The sequence below is a fragment of the Mus caroli genome, unplaced genomic scaffold (assembly GCF_978045245.1).
Source record: "Mus caroli unplaced genomic scaffold, Mus_caroli_1 scaffold_4, whole genome shotgun sequence".
Classification (NCBI taxonomy): Eukaryota; Metazoa; Chordata; class Mammalia; order Rodentia; family Muridae; genus Mus; species Mus caroli.
In genome coordinates, this window is record NW_028227259.1 from 148,486,116 (window position 1) to 148,513,886 (window position 27,771).

The 27,771-nt window shown below is 46.2% G+C and overlaps 1 protein-coding gene and 1 non-coding gene across 3 annotated transcripts in view; one reads left to right on the plus strand and one right to left on the minus strand.

Moving 5' to 3' along the window:
• Ccz1 (CCZ1 vacuolar protein trafficking and biogenesis associated) overlaps window positions 1-24,647 on the minus strand; it is a 28,205-nt gene extending 3,558 nt beyond the window's left edge. The window contains exons 1-14 of one of the 2 annotated variants that reach the window (XM_021162225.3): window positions 24,443-24,647; window positions 22,834-22,931; window positions 22,612-22,705; window positions 21,289-21,366; window positions 20,674-20,721; window positions 19,051-19,134; window positions 14,106-14,281; window positions 11,093-11,174; window positions 8,303-8,364; window positions 7,827-7,938; window positions 2,815-2,848; window positions 2,111-2,228; window positions 1,062-1,220; window positions 370-497 (exon numbers count right to left, since the gene is read on the minus strand). In XM_021162225.3, coding sequence (XP_021017884.1) covers window positions 370-497; window positions 1,062-1,220; window positions 2,111-2,228; window positions 2,815-2,848; window positions 7,827-7,938; window positions 8,303-8,364; window positions 11,093-11,174; window positions 14,106-14,281; window positions 19,051-19,134; window positions 20,674-20,721; window positions 21,289-21,366; window positions 22,612-22,705; window positions 22,834-22,931; window positions 24,443-24,556 — 1,387 coding nt within the window. In that variant the 5' untranslated portion in view covers window positions 24,557-24,647. The remainder of the gene's footprint in view (window positions 1-369; window positions 498-1,061; window positions 1,221-2,110; window positions 2,229-2,814; window positions 2,849-7,826; window positions 7,939-8,302; window positions 8,365-11,092; window positions 11,175-14,105; window positions 14,282-19,050; window positions 19,135-20,673; window positions 20,722-21,288; window positions 21,367-22,611; window positions 22,706-22,833; window positions 22,932-24,442) is intronic. The other variant, XM_085837415.1, reaches the window with a different exon arrangement.
• On the plus strand, window positions 23,590-23,693 carry LOC115031275 (U6 spliceosomal RNA). Its single transcript, XR_003836874.1, has one exon. It is a non-coding gene; the product is annotated as a U6 spliceosomal RNA (small nuclear RNA).
• Window positions 24,648-27,771: the final 3,124 nt, after the last annotated feature.

Sequence of the window (27,771 nt, forward strand, 5' to 3'; positions counted from 1 at the left end):
CAAGTTACTTCCCTTTTAAAGAACTTCCTATTTCCTTGTGTGTGCATGTGTGTGTATGGAGGGAGACAGTATGCATGCGTGAGGTCTGAGGACATGCTGTGTGTCACCAAGCTTGGCAGCACGCTCCGGTACCCACTAGGCCACTTCTCAGGCCATATTTACTGTTTTTGAGATAGGGTCTCCTGTAGTCCAGGCTGAGTTCAAACTCACTCGTAGCTGAGGATGAACGTAAACTCCTGATCCTCCTGCCTCAGCTGCAAATACAGGTATGACCACAATGTGCAGCTTCTATAGTTTCTTAACCCAGGGAAAAGATTATTTGAAGTATCCGTGGCGTTAAAGTTCTCCTGAGGTCCCAGGTCCCCTTACCATTGACCTCGATCAGGTTCGCATTCTTCTGATTGAGAATCACGTACAGCTCCCGCTGGTCAGACTTCTTCCCAACAACCCAGTAGTCGCTCATGGCTTTCACAATGATTTCTTCATCTTCATCTGCTCTGTAACAAAGTTTCAGAGTGGGATGGCTTTATGTACACAGCTAGACTGGGAAGAGAAAAAGAATTCAAAACAAGAAATGGTACTAAGGGGCTGGAGAGTTGGCTCAGTGGTTAAGAGCACTGACTGCTCTTCCGAAGGTCCTGAGTTCAAATCCCAGCAACCACAAGGTGGCTCACAACCATCTGTACAGCTACTGTGTACTCATATACATAAAGTAAATAAATCTTAAATAGAAAGAAAGAAACGATACTAAGTTGTAGTTATAAATGGTTAAGTAGTCACGGATGAAAGGCAACATTGTGTGATGTGGAAGCAGCCTCTTCTTAAGGGCTTTGGGTCACTTGGTTTAAAGGAAATTATTTAGCTAGGCATGCAGGCATATGTCTATAATCCCAGCCCTGAGAAGGCTGAGGCAGAGAGATCTTGAGTTTAAGTACCACTAGGCTATACAGTGAATCCCATGTAAACAAACAAATAAGATAAATATAAATATACATATGTATAATTCCTTTAAATCTATTCTCAGAAAGACAACATCCACTTTGAGAAGTCGCTGGGATTACCTGGTAAAGTCACTGTTGATGTCCCCTAATATCTTCATTAGATCTGGGTGGACGGATGTGAGTGACACACTGGGCGTTTTCCTCATGTGAATTGTACTTTTCTCTGCTAAATTCATGTGGTTGAAGTAGATGAACTTAAACTGGGGCTCCTTTTCAGACCTGGGTAGACATGACATTGAGATGACGACCACTGAAAGAGCAGTTATCCCAACCACACAGGCACTTGTCAGAGTGCAGAAGGGCAGTCTCAATTCACGGGACCTTGCCTCAAAACCAAAACCCAAGAGACCCACGAACAGAAAATACACAAACTAAAACGGAATGGCAGGGGTGGCACGGTGACTCCAAAGAGAAAGGCAAGCACCACCAAGCCTGAAGACCTGAGTCAGAACCCAGGGCCCACATGATGAAGGGAGAGACTCGACTCTTGAAAACCATTCTCTGACCTAGACACACACACAATAAATACATGGAATTAAATGACTATATAAAGGCCTTGATCTTCAGTGGCTAGGCACTCAAATCTAGATTCTCAGTAAGCTGTAACCGATGCTTCAAACAATAATAGCATGTGATATCTAATAAGATAGAATTTCCCAAGGAGACGAGGTCTACTTCTTAACCATAAAGTATTTCCCTACATGAGATCCTTGTAAATAACAGTCCACTGTCCATGAAGTCCAACTTATTCACCACCTGTCCTGTTGCACAAAACACTCTCTGACCCTGGTTTAGGAGACTAACAGTTCTTCTATCTCCAGTGCTGGGAATGAGTGTGCGCTGTGTACAGTGCTGGCCACGAGACTGCAGCTCTCTGTGCGTGTAAGACTTGGCACAGCCTCAGTGAAAACCACAGTGAGCTGCATCAGCCTCTTCCATGAAGTGAAATGGACATTCCGGTCGGGACCTACCTTTCCCTCTCCTAGGGTACATCACAGAGGGGACAGAGCTTTCCAGATTTTGAGGAAATGCTGCAGTGCTGACACTGTGACACCTTCAGTACCATAAGCATTTAGTCCGTGAGAATAAAGCCGAAGCAGAGTACGAACCCAGAGATCCTCTTGTTGATATTAAACTGCTCACAGATGTCAGATGCCAGCACTGTAAGCTGGGGTCCAACGATGCTGTCCAGTCTTCGGCAGAAATCCAGTGTGAGCGGCGTGGAGGCTGGCAGGAGTTAAAGAAACAGCACTCAGCCCTGCCACCCTTGGTGCCCAACAGCTCCTGCTCACATGACTGCTCAGAACTTGACACAATTCAAATGAAAAACTTACTGACCAACTAGATGAGATCAAGACAGTCGGGAACAAAACCAACACTCAGAAGCCCGCCCCTCCCACACTGAACAGGAAGACAGAGCTGGAGCTGGTCTGGCTAACATGGAGCCTTTCCCTGTGAGGGGAAGCGTCACACCCCTTAACCAGTGGCAAACTGGCTGCCCTAGGAACAGCTAAGAAGGCCGAGTGTTTATTTAATGGAGTCCTGGGCTGTTCGATTGCCCTCAGACACACCTCACTTAACCCTGAGTCCTTAGAGAGCAGGCACCATCCCACCCACCCACTGCAGCAAGTGCGCTCAGGGAGGGGGTGGTCCTGCTGATCACCACTGAGAAGAACTTGAATGCTGACAGGGAGCAGTGGGTAAAACAGCCTGTCCGTGGCTTGTGACAACATACTGTCCATTAAGGACAGGACCTGGCAAGCTGCAGGGAGCTGAGCCAGTCAGACTGAAGCAGACCCACTCTGGTACCTACCGTCAATCATGAAGCACACGGCTGCACTCATGGCCTGTGGAGAGACAAACCAGAGATTACAATTGGTAGAGAAGAGGGGTGAGCGCTGTGAGCAAATGTGGCGAGCCTGTCCTCATCTCGACAGACCGACTGTAAGGAGACAGGGTGTGCTGAGCAGGGCAGTGTGGAGGCAAACAGCACAGTGGCTGACAAGGAAAGACGGACAGTCTGTGAGTGGTTCCACAGGGCCTCTGTGCTTAGGCTACAGCACATGGCCTCATGGCTCAGAGACACGGAGTGTTTACAAATGAAGTGGCATAGCTTAAAATGCTCTCAAAATAAAACAATACAAGGGACAGACTGGCATCTTAAACTGGGAGGTGGTGGCACAGGCCTTTAATCTTAGCACTCGGGAGGCTAAGGCAGGTGATCTCTGAGTTTAAGACTAGCTTGGTCTACAGAATGAGTTCCAGGGCAGCCAGGGCTACTCAGAGAAACCCTGTCAAAAACTTTATAAAAAGATTGGCATCTCACGAATTCACCTTCGTTGGCTGCCTGAGACTTCACTGTTCTAGTCTCTCTGTGTACCCTGACACTTTCCATTAAACAATGTAAGAAGAGACCACGTCATTACAACCTTGCCTCCTCTGACTCCAGCAGATGGCTGCAGTTATGACATTAGCAAGTAACAGCAACCGAGACCATGGATGAAGCTAAAACTGCCAAGCATGCTGGTGCACACTTGTAACACCAGATAGAGGCAGCAGGATCAGGGATTCCAGGGCAGTCTCAGTTACAGAGCAAATTCAAGGTCAGTCTGAGCTACATGACATCATGTCTAAAAGAAGAAAGCAAATAGGGTCTGAGGGGATGGTCAGTCCTCAACTGCCCTTGGGGAGGACCTGAGCTTAGTTCCTAGCACAAAACTCCAGCTCCGGGAGAACGTGGCGCCTCTGGCCTCTAAAGGCAGCTGTGCTCATGCACCCACACAGACAGTGTGACAACAGCTCCCGTGTGAACACGCACCCACACAGACAGTGTGACAACAGCTCCTGTGTGAACACACACCCACACAGACAGCGTGACAACAGCTCCCGTGTGAACACACACCCACACAGACAGCGTGACAACAGCTCCCGTGTGAACACACACCCACACAGACAGTGTGACAACAGCTCCCGTGTGAACACATACCCACACAGACAGTGTGACAACAGCTCCCGTGTGAACACATACCCACACAGACAGCGTGACAACAGCTCCCCTGTGAACACTGACAGTCTTTATATCTGCAAATGACCAATATGAAGAAAGCTAAAACTGATAACCTAAGCTCACATCTCAGTCCCTGGAAAAAAGAGCCAACAGAAACTGAAGCAAACCGTGGGAAGGGGTACTACCAGCCAGAGCAGGAAGGACTCCACAGGGAAGAGAGACCACACAGGAAGCCAACGCTGCCTCTTGGGAAAAACCAACACAAGACTGAAAAGCCTCTTCATATGCTAGACTGTCCAAAAGGACAAAAGGCTCATTACGGGAATCAACCATCAAAGGGAGAGAGAGACCTCGAGATCGCTGTCAGCTCCACAGGCAAAGAAGGGAAAACAACACTGTCAGTACTGTGAACACCTGTGTGCCAACAATCGAGCTAACTTCATGGAGTCCATAAATTCTGAGATTAGTGTACAAACCACAGAAGCAACCTCAAGAAGAAAAAGAAAAACAAGACAGACCACCACCAAAAACCTCACAATTCAAACCCTCCCAGTCACAGGCAGTGACTCACACCAATCTCAGCACTTGGGAGGCCTCTAGAGGCACATGGATGTCTGCGCTTGCCTTACATTCAGAGACAGTTCCAGGACACCTGGAGCTCCGCAGCAAGACCTGGCTTCAAAAGAACTAAAATACGACTTAAAAATGCTCACACAGAAACACCCACGTACACAGTTCCACTGGGAATTCCACACTTAAAAGATTGAACACCAATTCTCCAAGTCCTCCAAAACCAGGAGAACACTGCCCAGATCATTGCACGATGGCCTCACCCTCACACCTACTCAAAGAAATCCCAACTACAACAAACCACAGGGCTATCCATCAGGGTCCTTCAGTACCAGCTGACATGCAGGGCCGGGGAGGAAGGGCAGGCATGTGGGGCCAGCTGAGTGTCCAGGGCCAATCCCTGATAAAATCTTGGGCATGGTGGCCAGACAACTTCCCTAGAGGGCATGGCTGCCGTGCAATGCCCTCATCACTGCAGCAATCAGCTGTGCTGTCTGAAGAGTGCCAGTCTGCTGACTTCCAGACCCTGCTGCACAGACCTCTTCTTGACTGTGTGCTGTATGCACATGTGCAGGCAGGTGTGCACATGCATGGACACAGAGGACGGCATGGCCCTGGAGTGGGGGTTTGTTGCAGTTTTTCAACTAAACTGGCATCTAGCAGCCGTCTTTGCTCAGAACTCCCCATTATATCCCTAGAGCTGGAGATAGAGATGCATTTGAGACCTTGCCTGGCTTGTCAGGTCAGTACTGAGACCTGAATCCAGGCCCTGGCTCTTGCACAGCAAGCGCTCTTATTCACTCTCCAGCCCTAGACTGACTTCCATCCCTGCCATTTACCGTGACAAGTGTACCTTGAGTATATCTGCTTTTCTGAGTTCTGCTTTTCCTGTTAACAACTGGCCTTAAAGGTCATCTTGGAAATACTTCAAGAAAGCAGTTGGTGTCTAAAGTGAAAAAGTCCTGGGGGCTCCTGAACTTTGCAACGCTGGACTGGATGATACAGAACTGGAAACTCAAATAAACTTCCTCCCCAAAGTCACTGTTTTTGTTTTTATTTTAAAGATTTATTTATTTGTGTATATGAGTACACTGTAGCTATACAGATGGTTGTGAGCCATCATGTGGTTGCTGGGAATTGAACTCAGGACCTCTATCTACTCACTCTGGCCCTGTTTGCTCCAAAGATTTATTTATTATTATATGTAAGTACACTGTAGCTGTCTTCAGACACACCAGAAGAGGGCATCAGATCTCATTATGGAGGGTCGTGAGCCAACATGTAGTTGCTGGGAATTGAACTCAGGATCTACGGAAGAGCAGTCAGTGCTCTTAACTGCTGAGCCATCTCTCCAGCCCCCGGTCATTGTGTTTTAAGACAGCAATAGAAACTCTAAATAAGATGTGCATGCTACACACACACACACACACACACACACACACTGCATTTTCAAGGTAAGGAATGGAGAGTTACTGTAAAAAGGACACACACACACACACACACACTGCATTTTCAAGGTAAGGAATGGAGAGTTACTGTAAAAAGGACAGAGTTCTTGAGAGAGATAGTGCTAACTTAATAGTGTTTATCTTAGCACAATGTTTTTGAGACAGGGTCTTACTGTGTAGCTCTGGCTAGAGCTTGGAACTCATTATGTAGACCAGGATGGCCTAGATTCACCTGCCTCTGCCTCCCTGGTGCTGGAATCAAAGGCATGCACCACTACACCCACCCACAATACAAAAAAAAAAAAAAAATTAAGTTTCAATTAAACTGAGGTTACAGTAATGTGGGGTTGGGGGGGCACTCCCACTCTAAATGCTGAGCTGACCTCAAACTTCTGACATCCCTGCCTCGACCTCCTGAGTGCTCTGGCCATAGGCACGAGCCATTACTTGGCCTACTTGGGCCCCCTCACACCACCCTGCTTCACCTGAATGCACACAGCTCCTCTAACGCACACTGCTTTTACTGACGGTGCCTGTGTGTATGCCTATGCACCACACACGCACCTGGGGCTACAGACGTCAGAAGAGGATGTCAGATCCCCTGGAGCACCTAGCTGGGTGCTGGAAGTCACCCTGAGGTCCTCTGTCAGTGCTCATACAGCGGAGCCGCCTCTCTGGCCCGGCTCCATGTGCACTAATTCTTTTTAAACACTCATCTGTCCCAGAGTCCATTTCCTCCCTTTCAGCACTCGTACGGTTCTGATGGTTTGCTCTGGTTTGGTTCTGTCATACGTGAGCATAAGAGAGCCTTATGCTGCTGAGGGAGGTGAGGGAGGCAGTCACGCCAGGCAGGTGGAACTCAAGGAAGAGCCGGCCTGCTTCTCAGGCACGGAGGCCCACTCCCTGGTCTCTCTGGCTTCGTCACTTGTTGTTAACCACGCTCAGGCTTCACCCTGCCCCACAGGCTCAGCTGCAGGCTTGTCTGTGTGCAAGGACAGGAAGAGGGGGACAACACCCCCTTACTCCCTCTTTCCACAGCCACTCCCCACACCTAGCTGCTGGCCACTCTGAGTTGGGGGTTTCTGTGTGTTCTGAAGAACGGGTGGTCACTGCCTCAGCCCTGTCTCCTCACAGCCTAGGCTGCAGCCTTCTCTACTCTTGGATTTCTCTCAGGCATTGCTTTTAATCAGTCTACTCTCTACACAGTCAAAGGATTCCCACAGACTGTGACATCCTTTCTATTTTCCTGAAACATAGTTTCTAAGCCTTTGAATTAAAACGTATTTCTTTTGTGGACCACAACTGCCTTAAGAGAAATGTCGAGGGAGTGAGGGGAGGAGGTAGGGGGTAAGGAAGAAATACTACCCAAGCATGGTGGCACACATTTGCAGTCCCAGCTACTAGGAAACAGAAGTTGAAGGTCAGACTGTGCGAACAGTAGCCTCCCTCCAAATGAAAAGGGAGCTCAGCCCACACACATGTACCCATTCTTACAGGCACCGTGAGACAACACAGAAGCAGAGCTCGCTCAAGTGCGACCAACCCACGCATCTGTGCTCTGAGGCAGGCCCTCTCACGCCTTGGGTGTGGCCCTCAGACTCTGGACACTTGAATCCCACCCTAGACAGGACTTCTTTCACTAGTAGCAAAATTGCCTGAAAAGGTTGAAAGGCAACTCCCTGCTGCAGAGAACACCCTTTTTGAATTTTACACAAATCAGAACTTGTAACCCTGTCCCAAGAGATATTTAGGAGGTGTGCCTTAGCCTTCATCTGTAACACGAGGGAGAACGATCGTTACCTTATAAACAATTAAATGGAGCTCTTCATACGTGTCATCTGTATTTACAAAAATTTTGGGGAATCTGCATTTTGCTTCTGGATCATTAAGGTTCAAGGGTCCAGTAAGAAATCTTAAAAGTAAACACAGAGATGACTCAACTCAATGAGGTAAACATAACAAAACAAAACGCATTCCCAGTCAAAGGCTATCAATGTTCTGCTGAGGCTAGATGCCATTTGGTAAACACCAGATCAGAATTCCATAAAGCAACAGTGTGATGTGATGTCACTGGGAACGAGGGCTCCCTTTCAGATCGTTGCTCATAGGGCGATCCAGTGCCCGTCTTTATCTTTAGCAGAAGAGGTGCGAGACCCAGCACTGTAAGCAGAGCCGAGGCCCAGCACTGTAAGCCAAGGCCCAGCACTGTGAGCCGAGGCCCAGCATTGTAAGCAGAGCCAAGGCCCAGCACTGTGAGCGGAGCAGCAGACTCCTACCTTCCATAGTGTTGGAGATTCCCAGGCATTTCTGCCCTTACTGGGGAGTCCCTTCCCGCCAACTGCAAACAAAATGAATATTGACAACAATCACATTTTATTTTTTTACTTTCAGTTTGACAAACGGCACTCCCACTGGCTAGTTGGTCTCGAGCCATTTTGCTGCACTTATTTCCTATATTCCTTGCCACCCAGAAAAAAATAAATAAAGGAAACCTCATTCTTACAATGTGTGGGTTTGTCCATAGACTTGGCCAGAGCAGCTTTTCCGACCATGAGCAGTGCTTAAGGCAGGGACATGATAGCCAGGTCAGAGCGCTGAGCACAGTGCCTGAGCGAGTGCTCGGCATCAGACCTGGTCACCCATCAACCTTCTGCCACCCCATCTAGGCTCAGGGGACACGAACGGAGGGAGAGAGTAAAGAATGTAGGAGCTGGAAGATGGGAGGGGGAGAGGTATAAGCAATAAGACAATCATGAAAACGGACATGAACCAGAAGGGAATGGCCTGGCGAGCCCTGGGGAAGTGGACAGATAAGTACGGTGGTATGGACACACGTGTATGAAATTTTCAAAGAAAAGATAATAAGCATAGTACAAAAATATATAAAGAACTGACTAATTTAACTGGTACTATAATAATATGACTCTAAGCCTAAATCCCACAACCTACTACAATAACTGAATTCCATAAGGCTCTTCATGTCTTTCACACTGACCCATGGAGACTACTGTCTTCTTCCCATTCCCTCCCTGTGGGAGCTCAGAGTCACAGAAATGCACCCACAGATGCGGCTCTTAGACATAGATGGCAGACATCAACACCAGGCTTGTCTGGGGTCAGAGTGTGTATCTTTAGCCATGACACCAGGTTCCCTGGAAGACTTGTGCTTATCTGGTTTTGTTTTTGCTGAAAACACATTGTTTCAGGGGCTGGAGCAGTGGCTCAGCAGATAAGAGCACTGACTGCCCTTCCAGAGGTCCTGGGTTTGATTCTCAGCATCCAGCATCCATCTCTGACAGCTCACAGCATCCTGTAAGTCTACTCCCAGAGGACAGGATCCAAGTGCCCTCTTCTGGCCTCTTAAGGCACTGCACACACATGATAACAGAGATGCATGCAGGCAAAAGTCCCTGCATGTAAAACTAAATAAATTTTGAAAGCTGTTCAGTGCCCTTCTGGCTTTAGCATATAGCTTCAAAATACCTTCAATGCACAGTGTACCCAGAGATGGACACACAGCCCACCATTAATCTGTGACAGACCTCACATGCACGAGCTCAGATGGCCATGCTGGGTTGTAGCTCTGTGCTTACAGTGTTCTTCGGGCATGTCATCAAGTAACGGACAGAACTTCTACTGTGGCACCGAGCTGTCAAAGGCTGACAGGCACCAGAAGTAGCTCCTTGAAGGGCGTGCTTATAAGAAAGGCTTGGATACCAGGCAGAGCAGTGCTGGCCCCGCCACATTTTTGTTGGACAGGTATATGGTCTGAATCTAGAGTGTTCCTCGGTGACCTGTGTGAGGGACCTGGTTTAGTTGGCAGTGCTGCTGACATGTCACTGGACCTTGTGGAGCCAAGCTTATGGACGGCAAAATCCACTGCCAACTACAAAGCTGAGTATGAATGGACTCGTTGAGATGGGCTCCTGCTGAAGGCAGCAGGTCACGGGGCATACCCCTGAAGGACAGATCTATCCTGGTTGCTCTCTCCCTGCTTCTCCACCGAGGTAGGCAGCCTCTGCCACACAGAGCAGCCGATCTTTGTCTGAAACCTGAGACTGACAAACCAGGCTTTCTGCTCTGAGCTGTTTTCCTCAGGAAACCTGTCAGCAATGAGAAGCTAACACATCTCGCACCTTGGCAGGGTGCTGATGTCCTCCTGTGAGACAGTGTAGCCAACTCGATCCTAAGGCTATGAGGACGGCAGGTGTGCTGGGCACTGGGAACTGCTGCTGTGCATAGTGCGCTCAACAGCTGCTGGCTGCTGTGTCCGACCTGCCTGGAAAGAGCTTTGTTCTGGAGGGAGCCCGTCTTAAACCTCTCTTTCAATGTTTGTTTTCTTGAGGTGCTGAGGCTAGAACCCAGGGCTTTGTGTATGCAAGCAAGTACCCCTGAGTGTAGCAGAGAGGACGTCCCATTGTTGCAAATCAAGCTTGAAAAGCTAGAGAATGAAGATGGGATAAAGGTGAAAGGGGAGTTTGCAAATGATCAAAGCAAGGGAAAATAACGATTGTATAGGCTGTGAACACTTCACTTTCAACCTAATTAAGAATGCTGGTGTCTGCACTCAGGAGGCAGAGGCAGGCGGATTTCCGAGTTCGAGGCCAGCCTGGACTACAGAGTGAGTTCCAGGACAGCCAGGGCTACACAGAGAAACCCTGTCTCGAAAAACCAAAAAAAAAAAAAAAAAAAAAATGCTGGTGTCTAATGTTCTCCGTGGAAAGTTGGGGAGTTAAGTACAGTTGTGGCCAAGTAAGCCAGGCGTAAGGCACCTTCTCACAATGTCGTCTACTTCTAGAGGAAGACTGCAGGCTTAGGGCTCTCCCGGATCCCTGTCCCTCCCTATCTGAGACCCAGTTTTCTCCCTACCTGATGAACTGTTCCGCCTACTGCAGCTGAACACAGCAAGCACAGGAAGGATGACACACACTTTCATGTGTGACGGATCGATACCCAGCTAAGTATCATATGCCAACATAAAGCAGCTCAGAGGTGTCCTGTGCCCGGCTTACCACACCCACCCGCCCCTCCCCCGTCCACTGTGCGTCTACAGAATGCAATCATACCTCGGGTTCCATGTGCCTGGGGAACAGTGAGGTGGTGAGGTATTTGTACAAAATTCTCATGTCATCTTGCTCTAGTCCACTCCTGAAACATCAGCAAAGCACGAGTTAAAGTCTGGAAATGGCTTCTGACTTCTCTGATCTAGAGTGACACTTGCTTTTGTCTCTACGCTGTATGAAGATGCTGAGCTAGGGATACAGTACGATAGGAGAGTGCTCGCCTAGCGTGAAGCCCTGGGACCCATCCCCAGCCCTGCAGTAAAAACAAACAGGATGGGCATGCTGCTGTACAGCCTGAGCCCAGCCTAGGGAAGGTAAGGCAGAAGGATCAAAAGTTCAAGCTACAAGGAGCTCAAACGAAACAAAAACAAGACATGCGGACCCTCCAGCTGGGACCCTCCAGCTGGGAAGCGCAGGAAGGAAACACATCAGACCAAGCAAGCGCTGGCGCTGCATGCTGACCTACTGGCAGCTGCTGCTCCACAGTCCTGTATTTTAACTAAGACTCAAAACATGGCCCCAACAGGACCAGCAAGAAGGCTCAGCAGGTAAAGGCATTTGCTTTGCAAGACTGGCGACCTGGGTTTGATCCCCGGAACCAATGAAGAGTAGAGAGATGTGTGTGCACACACATGTGTGCACACACACGTACATACATACACACACACACACTTTTTTAAGTTTTTTAAGTCCAATAGACCTGACTTTCAGACTGAAATCCATACAGGGTTACTTAGGGAACAGTGGTAACCACATGATACATTCTAGAAAGACATCTTGGGGTCCCAGCCTACGCAGTAAATACCACACTCTAGAAAATATTTCTATGTTACAGATATATAATTTGACCATAGACATCAGAAGTATATGTGGATATTTGTTCTCTAGGTTTCAGTGTAGACAAAAAGGAGAAAGAAACAAGTTTCAGGCAAACTCATCTCAAAATGAGGCAGGAATACGGAGAAGTGTTGGGAACTGGCAGACATCTGCCCTTGAAGAGGTTTTTGTTGTTTTGGGACAAGACATAAAAAAGGAAACCAAAAGGTCCTGGGAGAACTCTTCAAGAACACCTCTTCCTGGGCTGGTGAGATGGCTCAGTGGGTAAGAGCACCCGACTGCTCTTCCAAAGGTCCAGAGTTCAAATCCCAGCAACCACATGGTGGCTAACAACCATCCGTAACGAGATCTGGTGCCCTCTTCTGGAGTGTCTGAAGACAGCTACAGTGTACTTACATATAATAAATAAATAAATCTTTAAAAAAAAAAAAAAAAAAAAAGAACACCTCTTCCACCGCCTATTGTGTTAGAATGGTAGTTGTCTGTCTGTCCTTCCCTGCAGACAACTGCTGCCCTTCTGTGGGATTCCTTCACTAGACCATGCACCGGGGCATCTCCCATACTACCCTCTGCTTTCTCATGTCCTGACCACATCTAAAATGTGACAGGGGCTGGGAACATGGCTCATGCTAGCACGAGGACCTGAATTTAGATCCCCAGCACCTGTGTTGAAAGCCAGCTGTGGCAGTGTACGCCTACAACCCAAGTGCTGGGAGGTGGGGGCGGGGGCACCCTAGGGCTCACTGGCCAGCCAGCCCAGCTTCATCAGGCAAAAGACCTAAATGCATAAATAACATAAAGATGAATGTTCAAAAATGAAAGTGTGTACTCTAGGAGCCTAGAGCAGACACAGACACTCTGTCAGCAAGGGAAGACTGGTTCTTGAGCTTTGCTGCTCACAGGGCAGCATCGACCACGCAGGGTGGAAGCTGATAGAATTTCTAAAGCGAACACATGGACGGTTACATTTTTCTTTTTCAGAAGTAACTGAGACGATAAAGAGGAAGAAAAAGTAAAACCGAAATCAGGTTCAAGACACAACTTCCTTTTTAAGACACATGTAAGCACTGGGGATGGGGACTGAGGCAGGAGGATTACAAGTAACATACCAACTTGATCTACACAGTGTGACCCTATCTTGAAAAATAAAAATAAAAACCAGAAGCAAAATAAAACACTCATTTGGGACAGCAGGACATCCCAGTGGGTAACGGCACTTGCTATGCCAGCCTAGTGAGCCACCCGAGGTTGAAGACTTCATTTGGGTATACATATACTCTCATATACTCTTTTTTTTTTTCTTTTTTTTTTTTTTGGTTTTTCGAGACAGGGTTTCTCTGTGTAGCCCCGGCTGTCCTGGAACTCACTTTGTAGACCAGGCTGGCCTCGAACTCAGAAATCCACCTGCCTCTGCCTCCCAAGTGCTGGGATTATAGGCGTGAGCCACCATGCCTGGCTTCATATACTCTTACTCTAGTCAACTTGCTTTGTGTTTGTGTGCAGCGTTCTGCTGTCCTTACATCAACAGTAAGTGGCCCTTCAGCCATCACCCCAACTCTCTTTGCTGGAGATATTAAGCTATTTGAGAACAGCTCCCTCCTCCCTCTTCCTCCTTTCATCCTCTCTCTTCTTCCACCTTTTTTTGGCCACTTTTCATGTGTGTGTGTGTGTGTGTGTGTGTGTGTGCGCTATGTCTGTACGTATGCATGGTTTTGTATGCATGTATATAGGTGCACATGTGTACGCATGCATGGGAGTCTGTGCCCTTGGTCAGCACCAGGAATCATCCTCAGCTGCCCTTGTCCTTTATTCATGGAGGCAGGGTCTCTGCCTTCCCCACCACACCCACCCAGCAGTTATGTGGGTTCTGGAGACCTGAACCCTGACCCTCACACTTGTACAGCAAGGGCTCTAGCACTGGGACATCTCAGTTTGGGTTTTTTGTTGTTTTTTTTTGGGGGGGGGGCACCTCAGTCTTGGCTCTAGTTTATTTAAGCTCCTCTGCTTGGTAATTTTAATTGTTTACTATCCCAGCTGTACCCTAAATAATTCTCCTCCTAATTGGACAATGCCCCGCTGTCATTTCCTGTGTGACAGACAACTGCACTTACTGCTACTGTGTTGTCACCACTCTGACCTCCGTGTCCTACAGTAGGCCCAGGCCCAGGGTGTTGCTTACCAGATGAGCTGGTCATTGTAGAGGAATGCCGTGTATTTGACTACACTTAGGCTTTCTTCCATTCGGTTAATAAAGGACTGGATTTTCAAGTAAGTCATTTTATCCAACGGGAAGAAGCTGATTCCACCAAAAATATCAAGTAGGTCACATGACTGCAAATGTAGTGTCTGCAAATACTGTGGGGAAAACAGACACCAGGTTAACCATCGCACTCCCTACAGCACCCACACAGTCGCACAGTCACACACTGACAAACAGCACAACAACAAGCCCAAGAAGCAGTAAGCCGAGAATGACTGGACGTGAAGTCAGTACCAGTCCTGAAACACAAAAGCTGAGAGCTGTCCTTGCTGTGCTGACCCATCCCTTAGGATCCACACAATAGGACTACGGACACAGTGACCTTCAGAAGGATGTTAGTCAGGGCAGCAGTTTGCTCCTAACAGGTCGGTAATGAGAGCAAGAGCAGGGTGTGAGGAACATGGCACCACAGTGACTTATTATGGTCATTAAAGTGAGAAACAGCCGGGCGTGGTGGCGCACGCCTTTAATCCCAGCACTCGGGAGGCAGAGGCAGGCTAATTTCTGAGTTCGAGGCCAGCCTGGTCTACAGAGTGAGTTCCAGGACAGCCAGAGCTACACAGAGAAACCCTGTCTTGAAAAAAACAAAACAAAACACAAAAAAAGTGAGAAACGTTTCCGATGGTTCAGAGGCTAACAGTGCTTGCCGTACACTGAGGACTGGGGTTCAGATCTCCAGCATGTGTGTAAACTGCCAGGCGGGCAGGAGGCTGCCTTAGTCCCAGCTGAGGGAGGCAGAGACATGGGATCCCTGGAGCAAGCAGGCCAGCTGCACTTGCTGAAATGATGGCCTCTGGGAGAGGCCTTGACTCAATGAATGAAAAACTGAGAAAGACACCCAAAATCAAGCCCAGTCTGCATGTGCACAAATAACAAAAAGTTAAATAAACAATACAGGAACAGGGCTGAGGGGATTGGCGGTCTGAATGAGAAAGGCCTCCACTGGCTCATACACTTGAATGCTAGGCCCCTAGTTCGTGGGACAATTTTGAAAGGATTGGAAGGTGTGGCCTTGTTGGAGGACATCTATCACTGGGGTTGAGCCTTGAGGCTTCAAAACCCCAGCCCAGACCCAGCTTTCAGGACTTTCTCTCTCTCTCTCTCTCTCCCTGCTGCCTGTGGATGAGATGCGAGCTCTCACTGCTGCTCCGTCCGGCACTACCACACCTGCCAGCCTGTTGCCACGAAGGTCACGGAGTCACCCTGGGACACTGTAAGCAAACCCAATTCCATGCTCCCCTTTATAAACTGCCTTCTAGCTCTTCATGGCAATGGGACAGTAACTAAGATAAGAGGCGTTTTAGGGAAAAAACAAACTGAGAATTATAACCTGAACATAAACTGAATCTTGACAGGTGCTGTGGCAAGTGAAACAAAGCCCAAAGTACAATGAAAGAGACTGGGAACTAGCTTGGGTTTCAGCTCTTGGGACATTTCACACTCCTGTGACTGAATCCATGTGACAGCCGTGTTAGTCACTGTTTTCTTGCTGTAAAAAGACACCAAGACCATGGCTACTCTGAAAAAGATTTAATTGGGACTTGCTTATAGTTTCAGAGGTTTAATCCATTGTCATCATGGCAGAAAGAATGGTGGCCTGCAGGCAGACATGGTGCTTGAGAAGTAGCTGACAGTTCAATATCTGAATCCACAGGCAGTAGGAAGAGAGAGCCCCTAGGACCGGCTTGGGCTTTGTTTTCTGTTTTTTTCGAGACAGGTTTTCTTTCTATGTAGCCTGAACGGTCCTAGAACACACTCTATAGATCAGATCAGAGCGATCGGCCTGTCTTTGCCTCTTGAGTGCTGGGATTAAAGGCCTGAGCCACCACTTTGAAACTCCAAAGCCCATCCCCCTCTACACACTTCCTCCAGCAAGGCCACACCCCCTAATCCTTTCAAATCTTGCCTCCCAACTTCTTTTTTTTTTTTTGGTTTTTCGAGACAGGGTTTCTCTGTGTGGCCCTGGCCATCCTGGAACTCACTCTGTAGACCAGGCTGGCCTCGAACTCAGAAATTAGCCTGCCTCTGCCTCCCAAGTGCTGGGATTAAAGGCGTGCGCCACCACACCCGGCAACCTCCCAACTTCTGTCTTGGTGTTTTATTGCTACGAACAGACACCAATTTTTTTTTTTTTTTGCTTTTTTTTGTTTTAAAGATTTATTTATTATTATAGCTAAGTACATTGTAGCTGTCTTCAGATGCACCAGAAGAGGGTGTCAGATCTCATTATGGATGGTTGTGAGCCACTATGTGGTTGCTGGGATTTGAACTCAGGACCTTCAGAAGAGCAGTTGGTGCTCTTAACCACTGAGCCATCTCTCCAGCCCCTTTTTTAGCTTCGGTTTTTTGGGATTTTTTTTTTTTTTTTTTTTTTTTTTTTTGGTTTTTTTTGAGACAGGGTTTCTCTGTATAGCTCTGGCTGTCCTGGAAACTCACTTTGTAGACCAGGCTGGCCTCGAACTCAGAAATCCGCCTGCCTCTGCCTCCCGAGTGCTGGGATTAAAGGCGTGCGCCACCACGCCCGGCTTTTTTGGGTTTTTTTGTTTGTTTGTTTTTTGTTTTTTTGAGACAGGGTTTCTCTGTATAGCCCTGGCTGTCCTGGAACTCACTCTGTAGACTAGGCTGGCCTTGAACTCAGAAATCCACCTGCCTCTGCCTCCCAAGTGTAGGGATTAAAGGCGTGCGCCACCACTGCCCAGCGCAAGGCAACTCTTAAAAGAACAACATTTAATTGGGGCTGGCTTACAGGTTCAGAGGTTCAGTCCACTGACATTAAGGTAGGAGCATGGCAGCATCCAACCAGGCATGGTGCAGGAGGAGCTGAGAACTCTACATCTTTATCTGAAGGCTGCTAGCAGAATACTGGCTTTCTGTTTTCTGTCTCCCTCTCTGCCTAAGCTTGGTTTTCCTGGAACTTGCTCTGTAGATTGACCTTGAACTCAGAGATCTGCATGGCTCTGTCTCCTGTAATGCTGGGATTTAAGGCATGTACCACCATGCCTAGATTTAAACTTTTCGTCATCTAGACCCAGGCTGGCCTCGACTCAAGAGAACTGTTTGGCTTTGTCTCCTGGTATTAAAGATGTATATACCACCATCCCTGGATCTAAATTTAGCTGGGTAGGATCTTGCCCACAAATCCCTTAACCTGTTATCTCCTAAACCATAGGATTTAGTTCTATTTCACGTCCCAGTACCCCTTTAATACTTGAGCCATATATTTTATGTTTCTCCTTTCTAAGCTTGCTACACTTGTTTAAAATGCTCTTCATGAGATTTAACCAGAGAACAAAATCTATGATGGGCTTTTTTGAGACTCCCTTTGTCAATGCAATTAATATAAGTCTCTTTGCCTTAGATTCAAGTAGACTCTTCAGACAAGGGCAAAAAGCAGCCACACTGTTCACCAAAGTATCACAAAAATGTCTCTAGGCCACATCCTGAGATTCTTCTCCACTGAAACCTCTCGGGCCAGGTCTGCACAGTTCAAATCACTCTCAGCAACAAAGCCTTCCATATTCCCACTACGATGGTCCGTTAAGCCCTATGTAAAGCATCCCACAGCTTTCCAAATTCAAAGTCCCAAACTCCACATTCATCCAAACAAAAGCATGGTCAGGCCTAGCACAACAATATTGCAGTCCCTGGTACCAGCTTCTGTCTTCTGTATCTATGAGCCTATAGGGACCGTTCTCATTCACATCACCACAACAGCCAAGCCCCCCCCCCACCCCCGAGTTAGTATGTGTGAGGCCTGTTAGGACAACAGAACCAACGCAGGCTGATGTGACAGCTCATATCGATAATCTCAGCACTTTGGGAGGCTGAGACAGGAGGGTTAATGTGAATGTGAATGGGAGGTCAGTATAGGCTAGCCTCAAAATAAAAAGAGGTGTGTGTGTGTGTGTGTGTGTAATAAGCATGCAGCTCTGGTAATTGTTTAAATGTTTGCACTCTAACCCACCCACATAGTAAGACAGCCTTTGAAGTAAGTCCTCCCTACGAGACACACAGATGCACAAGATTAAGCACGTCTCGGGGCTGCTTCCAGGAGCCCTGGAAGTAGGCAGGATGCTCTGCTCCAACAGGCGAGACCGCAGGCCTGAGGATCACCTCACTGCTCTGGGTTTGTATTAACAATCTTCAGGTTCTTTGCTACATTCAAGGTCTGGATTTTATATCTTAAAAAACAAAACAAAACAAAACAAAACAAAAAAAACAAATCTGGAGGCTGGCGAGAGCTCAGTGGCCAAGAACCCGGCGGCTCTGGCAGAGGAGTGGGGTTTGGTTCCCAGCACTTCCAGAGGACAAATGGAGCTCACAGTTCCAAGGAGTCAGACATCCTCTTCTGGTCTTTATGAGCACTGCACTCATGTGCACATACCCACACACAGACATACACATACAATTAAAAATATAAACAATGAGTTGGGGCTGGAAAGATGGCTCAGTGGTTAAGAGCACTGGTACAGATGCAGTTGCCAGCACCCACCACATGGCAGCTCACAACTGCTTGTAACTCCAGGTCAAGGGCATCTGGAGCCCTCACACATATATACATGCAGGCAAAAAAGCAATGCAATATATGTCACACATATAATAAGATATATACCTGATATATATACACGATATGATACATACGTATGATATATATCATATATACCTTATATATCTTTAAGAATAAATTAAAAACAAGTTTTCCTGCCTCTGTACTGTTCTGGAACATCCCCCCCGTGATGCTGGGGATCAACCAAAGTTCTTACCCACACCAGCTAAGTGGTCAGCCGCTTACTCCTATTGCCAGCTTCACTGATATTCCTCTCCAGGTCTTAGTAAAGCTATAAATAAAATCCAGGACACTTACCCGATGGAAGAATTTCTCTAATCTTTCCTTTAGGAGCTTGACGCCTCCATCTTCCATGGCTTTCAGAAACGTCCCATTGAAAAGCTAATAATGTAAAACATTGTGGAAAATGGCGTCAGTGTCCCGCGTTACTCACGCTCCTCTGCTTCACCTTTAACAGGGCTCATCAACACCTCCCAGGTACTTTCAAGCATAGGAAGTATTCGTGAGAAAGAAACTGTGTAAAATGATATATGCCTTACTAAACAATACACTAGGTGATAGACACCAGCTCTTCATAAGGCCACGAATAATTCTGCCTATCTTTCTGTTTATCTGTTTGATTTTGAGAATACAGGACTTCTATGTTGCCCAGGAGGCTGGGCTCAAACTCCAAAGTCATTCTCTTCCCTCAGCTACCCGATCAGCTGGAGCTATAGCCCTCACCTGAGCTTGGGCCTCTAAAGAGCAAGACAGGCTCTTAACCACAGAGCCGTCTCTCTGGCACCAGAAATAATAAAAAAATAAAATAGAAATGTTAAAAATGCCAATGTAGCTACAAATGGAGAGCATTTGCCTAGGCTTAATCCCTAGTACCTCAAAAGATTCAAGAATTACTTCTAGAGCCAGGCACGGTAGCACACAGCTGTACCCTCAGCACTTGGGGTGCTGAGGCTCAGTGACTGTGAGTTTGAGGCCAGCCTGGGCTATGGAGAGAAATCTTGTCTCAGAAAGCAAAACAGAACAAAATCGTTTGTAAACATTCCCAAACTTATCCTCAGATGAAGTGGACAGACCCTAATTTTAAAGAGAAGCCAGCCCAGTCAGATCCTGCATGTCTTTTACCAGTGTGGAGCCAGATTAAATATAGGGTCTCACCCTCAGCAAAGAAACATCTCCTTGCAAGGGATGGAGACCATTACCGAAAACCATGGCTGATCAAAATGCAGAGAAGAAATGATTCTGTGATATAACTGATGTAACTACAACACAGTTCCTGTACCTAAGGCTCAAGATCTCAGGAGGAGGAGGAGGAGGAGGAGGAGGACAGGGGCAGAAGAACAGGGAGTTTGCTGAGACACTGCATCTCCTACAAATGTCAGAGAAGCTATACTCGTGAAATCTCATCAACATGGTTGCCCAAACTAGACCTGAACACGGACCACACGAAGAGACATGTTAACATGGAAGAGAGAAATCTCATGGGGCTCAGCCCTAGATTAAAGACTATGGGAAAACAAGAAACGTGGAGAGGGGATACATAACCTTCTCCTACCAAGGGTTATTCAGTACCAAGTGGTCAGCTCTGAACTCATACATACACGGAACGTCATATGGACCGAGCAGGTTATATATAGTTAGGTGTATATGCACACATACATATACATATACATATACACACATGTAGATTCATACATACATACATACAAACATACATATGATTTTTAAAAAGAGGCCATGAGAGAATGGGGGAGGGGTACATGGGAGGATGTAGAAGGTCAAAAGAGAAGAAGGAAACAATGTAATTATATTTTAACTTCAAAAAAATAAAATAAAAGATGTTTAAAAAGAATACTCTTGTAACACATGCCCTCCTGAGGCCCTCCCAGTGAGGCCCAGCAGGCAGAGCAGAGGCAGACTTACCTTGTACATGCTGTAGCACTGCTGCAGCACTGAGCTGTACACCTTGTCCTACAAACAAGAAAACAGCAGGCATCTCACCGGGCCCCAGGCACAGCAACAGGACCACTCTTGGCAAAGGCTCATGATTACTATAAACTTGGTCCTACGGTAGCTGTACGCTGAAATCACAGGTATTTAAATTCAAATTTACAAACCAATCAGCCTCTTTTAGAAGGGTTTTATATTATACACAGATGACCAGTGGAAGGTATTAATAAGACAGGCACTTAAGTGTTTTTAGAGGATTATGTGAAAGTAAGCAATAAACATAAAACCCATCTATGAAGCCCAAGAAGGCTCCTAAAGCTACTTAGGTTAAATGCATGTTATCTGGCATCTCCAGGAGCATCCTAAAAGCACGGGATAAGAAACCGCACATTGCTGGGTGTGGTGGCTCACGCCTTTAATCCCAGCACTTGGGAGGCAGAGGCAGGCGGATATCTGAGTTCGAGGCCAGCCTGGTCTACAAAGTGAGTTCCAGGACAGCCAGGGCTATACAGAGAAACACCCTGTCTCAAAAAACCAAAAAATAAAAAATTAAAAAAAAAAAAAAAAAAAAAAGAAACCGCACATTACCAACAGCTCCTCCTCTTGGTACTCCACTACCGCCTTGCCATCTTTACTTTGCTTTTCGATGATAGGATTCCGAACAACCTATGAAGTGTGATAAACAGAAATTAATAATGATGTGACCGGATGTTTTAAACCTTCTTTTAATTTTAAAAATCTGGGTAGGACTGGGGATATCGCTCAAAAGTAGAATGTTTGCCCAGCTGTGCTTGGGTTCTAACTCTAGCAATAAAATATATAAACAAGTGCCAGCCAGATGCACACATGTGATCCCAGCAATTGGCAGAAAGATCTCTGAGTTTAAGGCCAGCCTGGTCTACAGGGAGAATTCCAGGACTGCCAGGACTACACAGAGAAACACTATCTCACAAAACAAAACAAACAAAAAGAAAGATGGCTCCTCAGGTAAAGGCTTTCGTCTGTGTGCCAGGCTGATGACCTGAAGTTCAATACTTAGGACCAACATGGTGGGAGTAGAGAACGCTCTCAAGTTGCCTTCCATGCCCCCCCCCCGACCCCCAGCCAAAACAAATAAATAAAATAAAAACAAATAAAAAATATAGATAAATAAATTATCAGGAGGATTGGGAGATGACACAAGGGCTTGAATTAAATTTCTAGCACCAGGAGACAGAAATAGGTGGATCTACAAAGAGTTCCAGGCCAGCCAGGGCTATACAGTGAGATCCTGCCAACAAACAAACAAACAAATGTGGGTATGGTAGCACAATCCTAGCATTAGGGAGTCAGAGACATGGATTCCTGGAGCTTGCTGACCAACTAGGCAAACATAATTGGCTCTCTCAGACTTCTGTGAGATATCTTGCTCAGAAATCCAGATGGACTCCTGAGGAATGGCATTCAAGGTTGCCATACATAAGACACACAATGGTCACTTCCATCCCCTCTATCACACATAAATAACCAAAAATTATTGAACACGTTATACTAGACATAAAATTTCTTTTGTTTGTGGTGTCTATTCAAAAACCCAGGCAGGCATTCTACTATTGAGCTCCATTCGTAGGCACAAAGTTTTTTTCTTTCTTTTTCTTTCTTCCTGTTTGTTTTGGTTTGTTTTGTTTTTTTGAAACAGGGTTTCTCAGTCTACCCCTGGCTGTCCTCGAAGTCATAGAGATCTACTTACCTCTGCCTCCTGAGTGCTGGGATCAAAGGTGTGCATCACCATTGCCTGGCCAGAACGTTTCTTAAAACTTAGCCCCAATCTCAATAACCATTTTGATTTTGAAATTGCAACCAATTTCAGTGTTTCCTAAGAATAAGACCCCCAGAGCTGCTACTGTGAACTGTTACTGTGTATGTAAATACCATAATCATCCAGAAATTTTCTTCCGGTTCATTGAAGAACTGTCTGTTCTTCTGTGTGTGTAAAGATTTTGCAGGTTTCGATGGGCTAAAAGTCCTAGTGGGAAAAAAGTTTTGAAAACATGGTTTAAATATGGTATTTAAATAAGAATTCACCAGTCTTTACAAACAATATATATATATATATATATATATATATATATATATATATATAAAAACTATTACCTTGTAAACTGCACAATTGCTTCACATAATCCAACATTTCTAATTTTTTCATTCTTTTCTACTTCATTTGGATGGTAAAACAGAATTTTATTTTCTTCCTAACACAGAAAGAAAACAGAAACACAGCATTAATGTCAGGATTTATTCATCTTAACTCTGAAAGTGTTGAGTTTAACATCCAACTCTCCCATCATAGAGGCTAAGGACAACACCTAAAAAATGTCTTTAGAAAACTTGGAATGGTTGGGTCTGGTGGCACACGTCATGAATCCTAGCACTCTGGAGGCAGAGATAGGAAAGTCTCTGAGTTCGAGGCCAGCCTGGTCTACAGAGTGAGTTCCAGGACAGCCAGGGCTACACAGAGAAACCCTGTCTTGAAGGGAAAAAAAACAAAAAGCAAAAAGCACCTCCAAAAAACAAAATTCACTGTGATTTTGTAACTACTGCAAGCCATCAATGTAAGAGGTAATTGTGATATTCACCAAATCACATCTCATCAGTAGGACAAGAGGAGTTTAATCAAAGTCTCAGATTTCTTCCCATGTGTCACCAACCCTCACAAGGAAGATGCAGGTGTGAGCGTGCACAAGAATACAGGATCCACAATTGCACCAAATTGGTTCGGGAGCACTTGGGCTGACAGCCTCTAAATAGGACTTTGATCTGCTTACAACAAAACACAGCTCTTGACATGTTTTGAGGAAGTCCCCACCGTCAACTCGGAGCAAACAAAAACGCTTATAACATCAATTTTGGGTGCTCACTTCGGCAGCACATATACTAAAATTGGAACGATACAGAGATTAGCATGGCCCCTGTGCAAGGATGACACTCAAATTCATGAAGCGTTTCATATTTTTCCAACATTTATCCTAGACACAGTGAAAAACTATTTCATTCTAATGTTTACCCTAGATAGAATGATTCTACTAGAGTTCGACTATGACACCTGAATATACACCTAAAGGACTCTTAAGTCCTACCATCACAGAAATACTTGCAACATAAATCTTTATTGCTACATTAATGACATTAGCCACAAGCTGGAACCAGCATAGATATCAATCAACAGTTTAATGGATAGAAATGGGTTAAAACACAATGGGATTTTAGTTAGCCAGAAGGAAGTAACATTTCCAGAAGAAAAAAATCAATTTTGGGAAAAAAGAAAAAAGAAAAAGATTAACTTTGTGAAGCGCCTCCAAGTTTTTAGTTTTGTTTCATTTTCCCTCTTTTTTTTTTTTTTTCTTCTTTTTGGTTTTTCGAGACAGGGTTTCTCTGTAGCCCTGGCTGTCCTGGAACTCACTCTGTAGACCAGGCTGGCCTCGAACTCAGAAATCCGCCAGCCTCTGCCTCCCGAGTGCTGGGATTAAAGGTGTGCCCTCTTCTGGGAGCTCGGTCCTACCAAACTGGCTTCACCTTTGCAATCAATGATTCCATGAGAGAAGTAAACTTCAATCTTAATTGCCCAGACCTGACGCGATGGGAAAAACTTTCAAGCCGGGCGGAGGGATTAACCTGGGAGGTCCGCTGCCAGGACCGGCTGCGGCATCAGGGGCCCCGGCACAGCCACCCCGCACGGAGCAGGCTCCCGGCCCCTTCGGCTTACCTCTCCCTCTCGCGGCCCGAAACGGGGGTTGTAGATGAAGAAGCTCAGCAGCGCCGGCGGGAACTGCTTCTCCTGGGCCGCCCAAGCCCCCGGCCCGGCCGCGGCTGCCGCCATCCCGGCCCGGCCCGGCCCCCGCTTCGGGAGGCTCCCCTCCGCCAGCTCCGAGGCAGCAGCCTTAGGGAACACCGCACTTCCGCCTCGCTAGCCGGCGGCCCGGAAGAACTCGAGACTGACCCAGAAGAAAAACCAGCAGTGCCCGGTCCCTTTCTGATAGGTCCGTGTGGAACCAGTTCCCTCGTGTTTATTGGGCTGGAGTGTTTTTAATTGTATCAGCTCTCAGCTGGCTGTCATGGCTAAAGGCGAAGACCACGAATTTCAAGAGAAATGTAACAATGGATGGGGGGGGGGGGGGTCTTTTCTTTTCTTTTGTTTGTTTGGTTGGTTGGTTAGTTCACTATGTACACCAGGTTGGCCTCTAACTCACAGAGATCCTCGTGCCTCAGCCTCCTGAGTGCTGGCATTAAAGGCGCCGTGGATACGGTATTTTTTAAGTGTGAAAAAACGTTTAGGGGAACACATATTTTTCTTGAAGGTAGCCAGTTTACATCTGTTGTTGGGTTTTGGTTTTGTTGTTGTTGTTGTTGTTGTTGTTGTTTTTGACATTTATTTATTTATTTGCCCTCCAGGAAGGGAGATGTCCTGGCACGTGTATGAAGGTCAGAGGACAACTTGTTGAAATTGCTTCTCCCCTTCAGCACCACATAAACTGGGTGTGGCTGGCACGCCCTGGTGTGGTGGAGGCAGGAGGATCATAAGTCAAGGTCAACCTTGAATATATAGCACTTTTACTTACATCAATTATAAGCAATGGACTATAAGCAAAAGCAAAAAAACAAATTTACCTTGCCACAGAACTGGAGAGATGGTTCAACAGTTAAGAGCACTGGCTGCTTTCACTAAGGACCTGGATTCAGTTCCAGCTCATAATGGCCAATAACTCCAGCTGCAGGGCATCTGATGTCTCTTTTGGCCTCTGTGGGCACTTGCTCAAATGCGGCACACATAAAATCATGCAAGCACACATATACATATAAAATAAATCAATCCTTTTTTTTTTTTAAATCTACCCTATCACCAACAAAGCTGATTTTCTTGGAACAAGTGAAAACCTGTAAATCTATAGTCTTCTCAGTGAATAAATCAACAGGCCTAGTGGAAAATATCCTGTCGATTCAGATTTCATCTGTCTTCTAAAGTGTTTGTGAGGTAATCCTATACCCTAGCCGTTACAGAAGAGATACGGGGTAGGTTTTTGCTTGAAATTGGATTCGTGAGCAGTCGTTTAGGCAACACTAAACTGTAGTTGCTACACAGAACTATGTAAACATGCAAATCGACAAGTGTTTCCCATACGTGCTTCATTTTCATTTTGATACAGAAAGAACTATTTTGAAAATCTGTAGGTTCTCTAGGCATGGGGGCACAGGCGCTTGGGGTATGGAAACAGGTGCATTAGCAGCTATGAGATAGTCTGAGCTACAGAATGAGTCCCCGTCTCAAAAACAAGTTTGTTGTTCCTATAAGCAAATAAATCAGGGTCTCACATAGCCCAGCCTGGCTTCAGGATCGATATGTAGTCAGGAATGGCCTTGAATTCCTCATCCTGATGTTTTGACTTCCAAATTCTGGGATTTCCAATGTGCACCACCAGACTCAACCATTAAGCCAGCCACAAAGCTGGCTTTAGTGTCAAGTCCATTTAATCCCAAACTACCTCACCAAGCTACAAGCTAAGACTGTAGTTAGATTAAAAAAAAAAAAATAGTTCAAATTAAAGCCAGTGTTGCAGCCTTATTTTATAAACAAGCAAGACAAAAATAACAAGAGACTTAGTTTTTCAGTTATGGAAAATATATTGCAATCTAGACCTTCATTTTAAAGTCACAATATTCCACTCCATGCTGAGAACATATTTTGTTGGTCATTTGTAGAGCCAGTGGAAATAGTCAAGTCTAACATGAAAACAAAGCTCTTTGTATGCATGGTGACTCTTCTGGCTGATAGACTGGCTAGAGTCTTCCTGTGTTGGTCCTGGAGTTGCTACATTTAAAGTTTTCCCTCAGTCCAGAAAACTACAAGAAAGTCAAAACTGAGGAGAGATGTGAGAAACAAATTTATACAAGACATGCAAGTGTGTGTGTGTGTGTGTGTGTGTGTGTGTGTGTGTATCAGTGAGGGTATGTCCACGCCACAGTATGTGTATAGAGGTCGAGGACAGCCTCCTTCCATCTCATCTGAGGAGGATCTCCATTGTTTTCCTGATGCTTACAGCAGGCTAGTCTCTCCACAAGCTCTCCAGGATTCTCCTGCCTCTAACTGCACAGCAAACGCTTTTACCCAGTTAGCCAGCTCCCTGGTCCCTGATTGCTTGTTTCAATTATTCCTCCTCCTAAATAAAGACTGTGAAATTAATTTCCTAAAACCAAGTTTGAAGAATATATATAAAGAGTATTTGGGATTGTTTGTTTGCCTGGGGCTTGTCATTTGTTATAACTTTGGGTTTTGTTTTGTTTTGTTTTGTTTCACTAATATGTTTAGTGTATAGGCAGTAGAAGTGTAAGAGAGCCCCAGAACATGGTAAGTGTGGACATTGGTTTAAAAGTATGATACCGGGCTGGAGAGATGGCTCAGTGGTTAAGAGCACCGACAGCTCTTCCGAAGGTCCTGAGTTCAAATCCCACAACCACATGGTGGCTCACAACCATCAGTAAATGAGATCTGACACCCTCTTCTGGTGCATCTGAAGACAGCTTCAGTGTACTTATGTATTATAATAATAAATAAATCTTTTTTTTAAAGTATGATACCGTTGGGAGTGGAGAGATGACTCAGTAGGTAAAGTGCTTGCTGTACAAGCATGAGGGCCTGAGTTCAGATCCCCAGCACCCAAGCAGAAAGTTGAGCAAAGCATTGTGGGCCTTTGCCCCCAGCACTGAGGATCCAGAGATAGATGGGCTTGCTGGCCAGCCAGCCTGCCTAGCCTTATCAGCCCTAGTTCAAGTGAGAGACACACCCAGCATTGATTCCTGACATACACACACACACACACACACACACACACACACACACACACACACACACACACAGGAGTATGAACTGTTAAACAATCTCCTAGAAAAATGCTTCATGACTCTCAGGTGTCCCCAGCTCTCGGGTCAGCCAGAGCTTTAGGTGCCCCTTGGAAAGCAGCCTAATGAGAAATTCCTGGCTTGAAACTCCCCAACCCTGTAACAGGACCCTGGAGGCTAGCCTTCAACGGGACCAGCAAG